The sequence below is a fragment of the Myotis lucifugus genome, unplaced genomic scaffold (genome assembly GCF_000147115.1).
Source record: "Myotis lucifugus unplaced genomic scaffold, Myoluc2.0 scaffold_40, whole genome shotgun sequence".
NCBI lineage: Eukaryota > Metazoa > Chordata > Mammalia > Chiroptera > Vespertilionidae > Myotis > Myotis lucifugus.
This window is the reverse complement of record NW_005871088.1, coordinates 302,417-313,248: the sequence shown is the minus strand read 5'-3', so window position 1 is coordinate 313,248 and position 10,832 is coordinate 302,417. Positions and strand designations below refer to the sequence as shown.

The 10,832-nt window shown below is 58.5% G+C and overlaps 2 protein-coding genes across 2 annotated transcripts in view; one reads left to right on the top strand and one right to left on the bottom strand.

Annotated features, from left to right (window-relative positions):
• Positions 1-453: 453 nt before the first annotated feature.
• Positions 454-2,815, bottom strand: EMD (emerin). The gene is made up of 6 exons (XM_006087663.3): positions 2,614-2,815; positions 2,332-2,439; positions 2,084-2,164; positions 1,732-1,865; positions 1,246-1,292; positions 454-1,163 (listed from the first exon to the last, which is right to left on the bottom strand). Exons 1-6 carry the CDS (start codon positions 2,693-2,695, stop codon positions 842-844), a joined length of 774 nt encoding a protein of 257 aa, XP_006087725.1. The 5' UTR covers positions 2,696-2,815; the 3' UTR covers positions 454-841.
• A 4,932-nt stretch (positions 2,816-7,747) lies between these two features.
• Positions 7,748-10,832, top strand: part of FLNA (filamin A) — a 29,118-nt gene continuing 26,033 nt past the window's right edge. Inside the window, exon 1 of the mRNA XM_023753018.1 lies at positions 7,748-7,851. The gene's annotated coding sequence lies outside the window, so the exon portion shown is untranslated. The remainder of the gene's footprint in view (positions 7,852-10,832) is intronic.

Sequence of the window (10,832 nt, the reverse complement as noted above, 5' to 3'; positions counted from 1 at the left end):
CCACGGCAGAAAACCTGGAGATAAATAAGAATAGTCAGTTGAAGAATCAGATTACCCAGAGATGGCAGGGCATCTCAGATGATGATGACTTCCCCGTGTCACTAAACAAGCCGCTTTCCAGAAGAAGAGGCCCACCGAACACATGCTGCCCCTTAGACACCAAGGTTGGCGTCAGCCCTTCCTGGTTAAAGCACCTGCAGCCAGCATTGTGCGCGCAGCCTCACCTGCATTTCCAGCTGGGCTTTCCATAACCTATGGTGCTGCAGTTATTTTCGTAAGTAGTTACAAGAGGTCTGGGAGTAGACCCCACAAGCGAAGCACAAATGTGTCTGTGGGTAGAATGTGCCCAAAGCAAAGGAGAGTCAACAAAGCCAGGTGGGGATCTTTGAGACCCAGGGTAGAGGCCCCAGGCAGAGGAGCCCAACCCCTTCCCCAGCAAGAAGAGCCCACACGTTAAAAATAAACTGTCTTTTTATTGTGTGTCCACGAAAACAGAAGTCAGGGTGGCCTTTGGTTAATCCCCCAACAAGGTGACAACAACAGGAGGCATGCAATGACAACAACTATGTTCTCCTCTTCAGGAGAAGGGTCTTGCCCTCCTGGGCCCTAAAGGGTCAGAGGCAAGCGGGGTCAGGAGGAAGGTCAGCCCAGGCCCACCATGCTGCAGAGAGCCCAGGTCTGCTGCCTCCAAGGCAGGACAAGGTAGGACAAGGCACCCACAAGCTAGAACACACACGAAAAGCCCCCCACCCCCCTCCCCCCAACAAATACTGCTAAGGCAGTTGGCCAGCACTTCCACGAGCAGCTGGCCACAAAGCCAGCCGGACCCTCAGGTGTTTCCTTAGAAGGGGTTGCTGTCCTCAGCCTGCATGGAGTAGTAAACCAAGAGCAGGAAGGCAGCAAACACCACAAAAAGGATCAGCTGGCCCCAGAGTGGGACCTGGCGGTCCGGGCCCAGACCAGCCCCAGGGGCCTGCTTTTCTGGCCGGATGGCTCGGCGGGCAAGCCACGAGGGGGGAGAAGATGAAGTTGAGGACATGGAAGAGGTGGAGGAGGTGGTGGGATAATAGGACATGCCCAGAGAGCTTCTGGTGATGTTGGAAACAGGGCGATAGTGTGCGATGCTGTGGTAGGCACTGTCCCGGCCATACACAGGGCGTTCCCTGAGGCAAAGAGGGGAGCAGATGGGCCAGGAGGGTCTCGGCCCAGAATCCATCCTGGCCCCTGGCCTTCCCCACTACTCACCTATTCTTGCCATCCTCTTCTGAAGAGAAAAAATTGTCTTCACGCACCTGAAGAAGAGAACCAGGGTGAAGAGACACTGTCGGGGTCAGCGTGGTCCTGTCATCTCTCTCAGTCCAAACTACCCTGGCTGGCCTGCCCCACTCCAGAACCCTTCTGAATTCCTGGCCTTATGTCCCTGGGGCTTTGCCACTTGCTCAGTAATTGTCCTGGCTGCATGCACCCTACCTTCTGCCCCAGGATTCTCAGTAAGAGCTCAAATCTAGATCCCAGACCGGGGTGCAAAGCATGTCCCATGAGCTCTAGTCAAACAGTTCTGACAGCGCCCCCCAAAGGAAGGTCCTGACCAGGCAGGTGTCCGTGGACCCCATGTCTTTCTGGAGACTTGAAAGCTACCATTTGCACCCAGGGGCCCCCTGGATTTATCCAAACCCAGCTATGACCCCCTGAGGTTGTACCTCAGTACAGGGTGCCCGGCAGCTAGCTCACCTGGTGGTGAAAGGTGTCAGCATCTGCGAGTGAAGCCGAGGGCTGGCGGAAGCCCTTGGGTGTTCCCGCAAAATCAGGCTCACCGTAAGTTCTGGTGCTCATGTAGCTCTCCTCATAGTAGTCATCATTATAGCCTTGGGAAAGAGGGGAGGTAGCAGTAGTAGAGGGGGCAGTGGTGTCCCCCACCTGGCCCCATGGTCCTAATTTGAATCCTATTTGGGGCCTGTGACACAGTTGCTTCCTTCCAGGGCTGGTGAGGGACAGTGGGGATTGAGGTCTCAGGTTCTCCCTAACACTGGGGTCCCTGAGGGAGTGGAATTGATTGTCAGGGCCCATCCCACTGCTTCCTTACCCTTGCTCTGATAAAGTAAGGCATCCTCTTTCTTGGGCAGATCGTACATATCCGAGTCCACCGATGCTGCCGAATCTGAGTCTGAATGGGGGAGGGGGAGCAGGACCATTTGCCCCCAAGCTCTTTTCCTCACGCCCCTCCCGGCCAGCGTCCCTGCCACACCCGCGCAACCCAATCCTCCCTATAGCGCAAAACACGTCCCCACAGGTGGTCAGGTGGCGCCCTGAGGTGGGGGGGGGGGGTCTCACCGGAGAGCCGATATGAGTATGAGGATGTGGACGAGTTCGGGGGCGAGAGCCTTCGCCTCTGAGTCTCGTACTCGAAGATTTTCTTTTCGTAGAGCTTGCGAGTGGAGCCTGGCCAGACATGGGGCGCAGGGGAAGGGGGGGTCAGGAACGGGGGCCCAAAACCTGGGGAGGGAGTCCCAGGAGGGGGCGCGCAGTGCGGGCTGGGGCCCGGAAGGGGGGCCCGAGAAGGGGACCCGGGAGGGGGGGCACGGGAAAGGGAGGGGGCCGCCCGCCGCCGCATACCCACGACAGGCCCGTGCGGGATGTTGTACTGGCGCAGCACGGCGGCCAGCTCAGCGTCCGAGAGGACCGCGTAGTCGTCCATGGCGGGAGGCGGAGGCCTAGTGGCTGCCCGGGCCTGGCGACACGGGCCTAGCTACGGTTGCCTCGGAGCTCGGCGGTGGCAGCAGAGTGCCTCGGGAGCGGCAGCACTCGCGTCACGCCTGCGTCACAGTCGCGGGGTGCGCGCGCCGCGCAGGGCGGAGCCAGTCCGCTGGGAAGCAGCCAGCGCAAACCGGTCTGGCCTGGGAGTGGGCGGGGCGGGGCGGGTGAGCCCAGACATCACAAACGAGCGGGATTGGCTAAAGGCGAAAGAGGGGCGGGGCCTGCGCGCCCCCGGGAAGAGCCGAAGCAGCTCGGACCTGTTGGACCGTGGGAGGAGGCGGGGCTGCGCGCCGAGGGAAAGGGGAGGGGTCGGCGAGCCTGGCGTCACACGCTGTAGAGTTTGGGCTGGACGTGAGAGAAGGGCGGGGCCTGCGCGCGAGGGCAATGAGAGTAGACCCGCCTGTACATGGGAGGAGGGCGGGGCCAGCGAGCGCAGACGTCACCCACTAGTGTGTTCGGGCGAGAAGTGAGGAGTGGGGCCCTGCGAGTGGAACCGGCAGAAACCGGCCAGAGCCTGCAAGTGGGGCGGGGCCGGAGCGCATGGCGTGGCTTGCCTTCTCTGAGTCACGTGGGCTCGCCCCTTCCCCGCAGCCCCCGCTACCGAGAATCAGGGGTTTCCCGGGCCGCACCCCGGCAGGCTGCCCAGGCAGTACCGGGAATGGGCCCATTCTAAGGGTGAGCCCTTGGAAAGCGCAGGTCCCGGGCTAGTCGCTGTTGCAAGCGCTTTGAGTGCGTGTGCCACACCTGGGAAGCGACCCCAGGCAGAGCCCAGGCCCTAGGCTGCCCCCAGGCCTCCCCCCAACCACCTACCCCCCTGTTCCCCTCCAGCTTTCCTGTCTGCACAGCTCTGGCCTGTGCACCTGCACCCTGCGGTCCCCACCGCTTCCCTCCCTCCCTGCTCCACTCGGGAGGAAATGGGGCACTGGGCCAGGAGGCTGCCAGCACTCCAGGAGCAAGCAGCCTTGGAAGTGGCCGGACGTGCCAATAATGGGCACTGGCATAGGGCACCGTGTGATGTGAGCACAGACAGCGAGTGTCCGCCTGGGGTTGCCGTCCACCTGGGGCACTAGGGGTTTCCCCTCCTGTGTGAATGGCCCCTGAGCCCAGTGTGACCCAGGAGATGGCCAGACAAGGAGCCAAGGGGGCCCTTCCAGACCCAGAGTGGCCTGCTCAGGGCTCCCAATAGGCTTGGCAGGCTCTGAGCACCTGGGTGTGCGTGGGTCTCAGTGCCATGAAAGTTTAGCCCCCACCCCAGGACAGGGGGCCCAGGGACTGAGGGGAGCCAACCACAGAAAGCACCAAGGCCTACTGAGGAGCCTGGACTGTCACTAGGACTTGGTAAGGGCCTTTGTCAGTCAAAAGCTGTCCCATGGAGATTGGAAAGCTGTCCCGTGGAGATTCTAAATAAAGACAGCCAGTGGAGTGTGGGGCCAACTGAGGTGCCTCTCCCTAGGCAGGCCTAGAACTGGGAACATAGGGAAATGAGGTGCTGTCCCTGGTCTCATGGTTGACAGCTGGTGATGGGGAGCAGAAGAGAGGTGGGCTGTGGTTCAGACAAGCTGGCTGGCCCAGCTGGTGAGGGTCACAGATCAGTTCTCCATGGAGGGGAGAAGGTTGCCAGACAGAGTGGTAAACACATGGGCCTCTGGATTGACTGCATACAAAGACCCTCAGAAGAGTTGCTGTTGACTTGGTTTTAGAGTAAAGGTGGGACCTGCTCTGTCTCCTGAAAGATGAAGAGGAGACGTGTGAGTCCCCAGACACGTGTATGGCTTCAGAGCAGGGAGAGAGATGGCGTTTGGGCTCTGGGCCGCTCAGAGGCTGCCTCGTGGAATTTTGGGTTTTGGCAAGATCAGATTCCCCAGCACCTCTCCAAGCCTTCTTCTGCAATGTTGGCCCATGTCCCGGAGGCTCAGTCCTCCCCCATGCCACCCCTCCCTGTATGCATCCAAGCTGTTTCCTTATGAGGTCAAGGAATTCTAGGTCTGCCGTCTCCCCAAGGAACACCCCTCCCCCGGCACCTGCCTCGGCACTCGGCCTTTTATGTCCCCCACTGTTGTCCCACTAGGAGGTCCCACCATAGATGGCACCAGGAGGCTGATCTGTGATGGTCTCCTGCGCCCACCCTGTGGGCTCCTGGAGCCCAAGTACAGCCCCACTGCAGCGCAGACCCATCCCAGACCACCAGAAACCGGGGGGAGCCCTTGACCGTCAGAGCTGAGAGGCCCCCTGCATCACCCCCATCACATAGAGCAGAAACCGGGAGACCAGAGAGGGAAGAGACTGCCCAAGGGCCTCAACTGCAGCAATTCATTCAATGGACTGTTCCCCCAGCCAGTACCTAGTCCTCATGGCAATGACCTGGACAGCTGTGGCCCAGCAGGGGTTCCAAGTCCTCAGAGGAGCTGTTGGAGGAAATCTGGGACCTCCACGGGAGTCTTCCTGGGAAGGGTAGGCAGAGTTCAAGAAGAGGAGTTTATATGGAACCACAGCCAGGAAAGGGCTAGGAAGTCACCAAGTCCAAGTCCAGAGTAAGAAGACAGTTTCGCCCTAGAGGGGTTGGCTCAGTAGATAGAGCGTTGGCCTGCGGACTGAAGGGTCCTGGGTTCAATTACGGTCAAGGGCAAGTACCTCGGTTTCAGGCTCAATCCCTGGCCCTGCGCGTATGGGAGGTAACAAATATGTCTCTCTCACATCAATGTTTCTCTCTCCCCCTCCCTTCCACTCTCTCTAAAAATCAATGGAAGGATATCCTCAGGTGAGGATTAACAAACAAAAAAGAAGACAGTTTCTCCTTTAAGGATAGGGAATGGCTTCCAAGCAGTATATTGTATAACATGCAATTCCAGCCAGATTGAAAGTTGTAAGGAAAAATAATATCAACACGAATACATTTCTCAGCATCCATGTCCAAGGACATGATTGTTCCCTGCGCTATTCATGTTTTCCGTAAGATCAGAATCTCCTTCATACTTTAGCACTGGACAAAACTGAACTTTTCAAGGATGTTAGAGAGCCTTTGGGTTTTCCCCAGTGTTTGAATTCTTTGAAACAGCTCAGAGAGTAACAAAAGTCATAAGATGGTGATTATTGTGAAAATGTGTGTGTGTGTGGAAGGAAGATTGTCACAAGCAATATAAAACAGTGAATGGTTAGCGAACCAAAAGCCTCTCAAAGAATGCCTTGTGTTCCAACCCTGGAACCATTGGTGCATCTGGGAGCCATTGGCACGGCCAGTTGGAGAGTCAGCCTGCCTTGGCAGCAGGGATGGAGCTGATTCTAGTGGTTTTCCAAAACCTTCAACACAAGGAGAAAAGGTCTTTCATTTATGACATTTTTTTAACACCAGGAAACAGCTGGTGCTGGACAAACCTTCGTTCCCCCCCAGACCTGGAAGCAGCAGCGAAGAAGAACTGTGTATGGGGAAGGGGGGATGTGTGGAGGGGGGGGACACGCAGAAGTGTAAAGAGAGGATTCAAATGGAGGTGGGGGGCCTGGGATCCAGCCACTTGGCCACTGCAGCCTTCATGCCCCCTCACCTGTTGTAACCCTGGCAATGCCTGTGGCAGGTAAGTTTCCCTCCTTGAAGGACAGCCGTGGCCATGAGCTCCAGCACAGCCACCCAATAGAGCTGAGCTCAGGCCGCTCATCTATCAAGTGATGATAATCCACCGCCCTCCCCAGTGGTAGTGGTGGGGGGCCCCACCAGAGAGGGAGCAGTGAGAAATGGAAACCCTGGCGCTGCTGGGAGATCCCACCATGGGTCTAGGTAGAAAGGTCATTGGCAAGGGAGGTTTGGAGGGTGAACAACGCCTTCCCATTCATGTTAAACTGTAGATCACCAAATTCATTTAGCAGGTGTGACCAAGCTTCTTCCTTCCTCTCCCTTCCTTTATCCCTTCCTCTCTTTTATTCTCTTTTTAAAATATATTTTTATTCAGAGAGGAATGAAGAGGGAGGGATAGAAACATCAGTGATGAGAGAGAATCATTGATGGGCTGCCTCCTGCATGCTCCCCACTGGGATCAAGCCCACAACCCAGGCATGTGCCCTGACTGGGAATCGAACCATGACCTCCTGGTTCGTATGTCGACACTCAACCACTGAGCCATGTCAGCTGGGCCCCTTCTTTTAATGAAGTAGAACAGAATAGAAAACACCAAAGTGCTTTATAGGTACTAAGGGAGGGTAGTTTCATAAAATGTTTCAATTTTTGGTGTCAGTCTGTGTGTGCGCGAACACATACTGGCTCAGGATATAAAAAGTAGTTTTTATTGTGGGCAAAATGTTAAAACGATACCGCTTTATGTGGCTGAATCTGAAGCTACCAGGAAATGGGAGGGAGCCTGGCAGAGCCAGGGTGTGGCTGTGCCCACCCAGCTCACAAACACTTGGCTCTTTTAGGCTGCTCCTCACCGCACGCTCCCAGGCTTCGGGACTGCACTGCACCTGATCCTGAATTCACCATCCTTCAGCAGGGGCCCAATTGGTGGCAGCTGGCTGCTTGCTCATCACCAGGCATTCCTGCCCCGCTGGGGCCTTGCGGATGGTAAGCATTCGGTGGATACCTGCAAAGGCCTGTTGTATCCTCCACCCCAGAGGACAGAATCCCACTTGCTGGACAGTCCAGGCTTGGGGCAAAGGCAGGGCCATGACTGGGTGGCTCCCTGGAGGAGGTGGCCTTTCTAGCTGTGTTGAGACGTGGACCCTGCAGACCCCACGGCTCTTTAGCAGAACCTAGCCCCCCCATCACCCCAGCGGTCCTCGAAGGGCGGTGAGCTCATCGAGGGGGGGGGCACGTCGCCAGGCAGCCTGGGTGCCTGAGCTCACGGCGCGCCCCCGCCCCCCAGCCCCCCTCCCCCGCTCCTGGGCGATTTTACCAATTAAGGCTTTTTCGCCGGGCCGGGCCGGGCCGGGTGCAGGGCGGGCGCGGGGCGGGGGTGCGGCCAACAAGAAGGCAAGCGGCGGCGGCGGGCCCATTCGCGTAGAGGCTCCAGGCGCGCGGCGGACGCCAGTGGAATCCCGAAGCGCCGGCTGCGGGCGCGTAGGCAAGCCGGGCGCCACCCTGCGGTTGAGGGCCGCCCGCAGGGACAGCAGGTGAGGCCTCCGCGCGGGATGGTGACCGCGCTGCTCCCGGACTCGGGGCGGGGGTGGCGAAGGCGCGCGGTGAAGCCCGAGAACGCAGGCGCCGGCGTGCACCCAACACCCAGCCAAGTGCAGCTGAGGTGCCTGAGCGTGAACGCTGGGGAGGCGCCCCCTGCTCCTGGGAGTGCGCTACCCAGAGGCTGCCTTCCCTAGTATTCTCGCGAAGCTGTGTCTGTACCCAGGAGTGTGGGAGCCCAAGGCCACGGGGTCCCTGAGGAAGAGCGTGTCTGAGCTCCTGGCAAGATATGGGCTCATGTGGGTGCCCATGCTCTGGCCACTGCATAACTGCGTGGGTGTCCACGAGCTTCCCCAAAAGCAGGGAATAGTGTGGGTCGAGGGTGATTGACCAACTGTGGCCACTGCATGACTGTGTGGGTGTCCATGAGCTGCCCCAAGCGCAGGGACTAGTGTGGGTGGAAGGTGATTGACCAACTGGAAGGACACTAGGCAGCCAGTGTGCCCCCTGGGAGGGCAACAGTGGGCTCTTCGCTGGCACCAATCCTCAGGGCACCAGCTGCCTTGGGCACAGGGGAGCTGGCCTGGGGCTGCTGCACTCCATGGGGGCCAGGGCAGGGCTTCAGCCAGGTACAGAAAGCAGGATCTCCTCAGACAGGCCAGATTCCTGGGCTGGGCCCTGGGCTCTGTCCCAGGTTGGCTCTGAGCTGGATGTTCACTGCCAGTTAGGATGTGAGCAGCAATATACCCAGATTCCCAGGTGCAGGAAAAGTAGGTGAAGTCTGTTGGCAGGCCCGCCTGCACGTGCTCCAGGCTGCATGGCCAAGGTGGGAGCTCAGGAATGAGTGCCCTCACCTGCAGCACCTGGGCAACCCAGGTCTCTTCCCACTGTGCCATTCTGAGGCTTTCTTGGCCAGCTGAAGCGCCCCAGTGGGAGGGCCTGGCCTGGGGTCTCAGGGCCGGGGGCGGAGTGGGGGGCGGGGTGTGTCTAACATCCAAGAATCTACTCCAAATAAGGGAAAATATGAAAGAGCTGGATTTAGGCTTCCAAAGACTGCCTGATCTGGGGGCTTTGTGATGGGGCGCCATCTGGTGGTGATAAGATGTCCCCTAGGGACAAGAACCCTCTACACCCCCAGCCCTGTCTCCCCCAAATAGGGAAAGCCTAGGGCTGGAAGCCAGGACACCTAGCTTCTGCCCACTTTTCTGTTAGAGTTGAGTGCTGGCTGGTTACTCTGACTCAGTTTCCCTGCTCTCTGAAGATTAAGGAATGAACACAGACGATCCAGTTGGACGGCACTTAGTGAAAAGAAAATCAATTCTTAATGTAATGCTGTCCTTGGGAACTTGCTTTCCAGTGGGACAGGGGGAGCTGGAGGACAACTTAGCGTGTCTTGAATGGAGCCTGGCAGGAAGGGGTCCATCCGGGTTCCCCCTTCACAGCTCTCCCTCCCCCCTTCACTCCAGTTCACAAGACACTGGTGTGGAGTTTTGCGCAGGTGTGGTTGAAAGTGCTCGAGAGAGGAGAGAGTGCACAGGAGGTGGGCCTCAGATTGGGAAATGGCATTTGGAGTCTCTACCACCATTGGTGGGGAAAACCAGTCGTGTGCCAGGTAGCCCCTACGTGAGCATGCTGGAGGGTAGGGAAGATGCCCGCTGGGACCATAGCCCCACCGTGGGTAATGCAGGCACTTAGTCATGCAAGAGTCAACCATATTTGGACATGACATGCTGGCTGAACCAGGGCTTGCTGTCCCACTGGTCTTTAGCAGATAACTGAATTATGGCTAGTCTGCAGCTCAATCTAAGAATCCGGTAGGAGGGACAGAGACCTAAAGAAGGGAACATACTGGACAAGGGAGGCACATGGGACTGGGAGGAATAAGCCCACTCTGGGGAAGAAGGCTTCTCTTGACTGAAGAGGGTGGCAGTGAGTGTCTCCAACAGGCCTTTTGCTGGTGTCCATGTCCCCACAGCAGCCTCCTCACTGTCGCCAGAGTTATCTACTAAAAAATTAATTTTGAGCGAGTAGTTCCCTATTGCCCTGGCGACACAATCCAGGCCTTAGCAGCCTTCTCTGGTTTGTCCCTGTCAGTCCCCTGCCCCCACCCTGTTCTCAGAAGGGGCCCCTCTGCATGGCCACAGCACTGAAGCCCACCCAGACCCAGGTGATCAGAGCCTGCCAAGGCTTATTGGAAGCCATGAGCCAATGGAAGGGCCCCCTGGCTTCCTGCCTGGCCACCTCCTGGGTCACACTGGGCTCTGGGACCAGTTAGACAGGAGAGGAAACCCCTAGTACCCCAGGTGGACAGCAACCCCAGGCAGACACTCGCTGTCTGTGCTCACATCACACGTACGCGGTGCCCTCTGCCAATGCCCATTGGCACACCGGGCCCCTTCCAAGACTGCTTGCTCCTGGAGTGCTGGCAGCCTCCTGGCCCAGTGCCCCATTTCCTCCCGAGTGGAGCAGGGAGGGAGGGAAGCAGTAAGGACCTGCAGGCGCAGGTGCACAGACCAGAGCTGTGAAGAGCGCAAATGCCTGGCCGGGAGCAAAGGGTCTAGGGTGCAGCCTGGGAGGCAGTGTAGGGTCTGGGCTCTGCCAGCAGCCACTTCCCAGGTGTGGGGCACAAGCTCCCAGCAGTGCCTGGCCCAGACCGTGCTCTCCAAGGGCTCACCCTTAGGATCAGCCCCTTCCCGGCTGCTGCTGGGGCACCGGACAGGGTGTGGCTGGGGAACCCCCACGCTGGAGCCCTGGGGGGTGGGGTCAGGGTTGTGCTGCCGGGAGGGGGCGGAGCCCACGTGACTCACGGAAGGCAAGCTATCGCTATGGCCCTAGGGGCCTTGGGGAAGGAAAGTCCCTTGTATGGCATGCTCGCTGGAGACCGAGGCCCGGTGGTCCAGGGCCAGAAGCTGCTCAGCCTTTCCTCGCTGCAGGATTTTCTGCAGCGCTGGTGTGAGGCCGTCCTTGCCCCATTTGG

Excerpts from the sequence above, each read along its gene's own strand:
- EMD (XM_006087663.3), bottom strand. The coding sequence starts at position 2,695 with ATGGACGACTACGCGGTCCTCTCGGACGCTGAGCTGGCCGCCGTGCTG. Across the intron at positions 1,293-1,731 it reads CTGACACCTTTCACCACCAG|GTGCGTGAAGACAATTTTTT; the intron begins GTGAGCTAGCTG and ends TCTCTTCTTCAG. Across the intron at positions 1,164-1,245 it reads GAAGAGGATGGCAAGAATAG|GGAACGCCCTGTGTATGGCC; the intron begins GTGAGTAGTGGG and ends TCTTTGCCTCAG.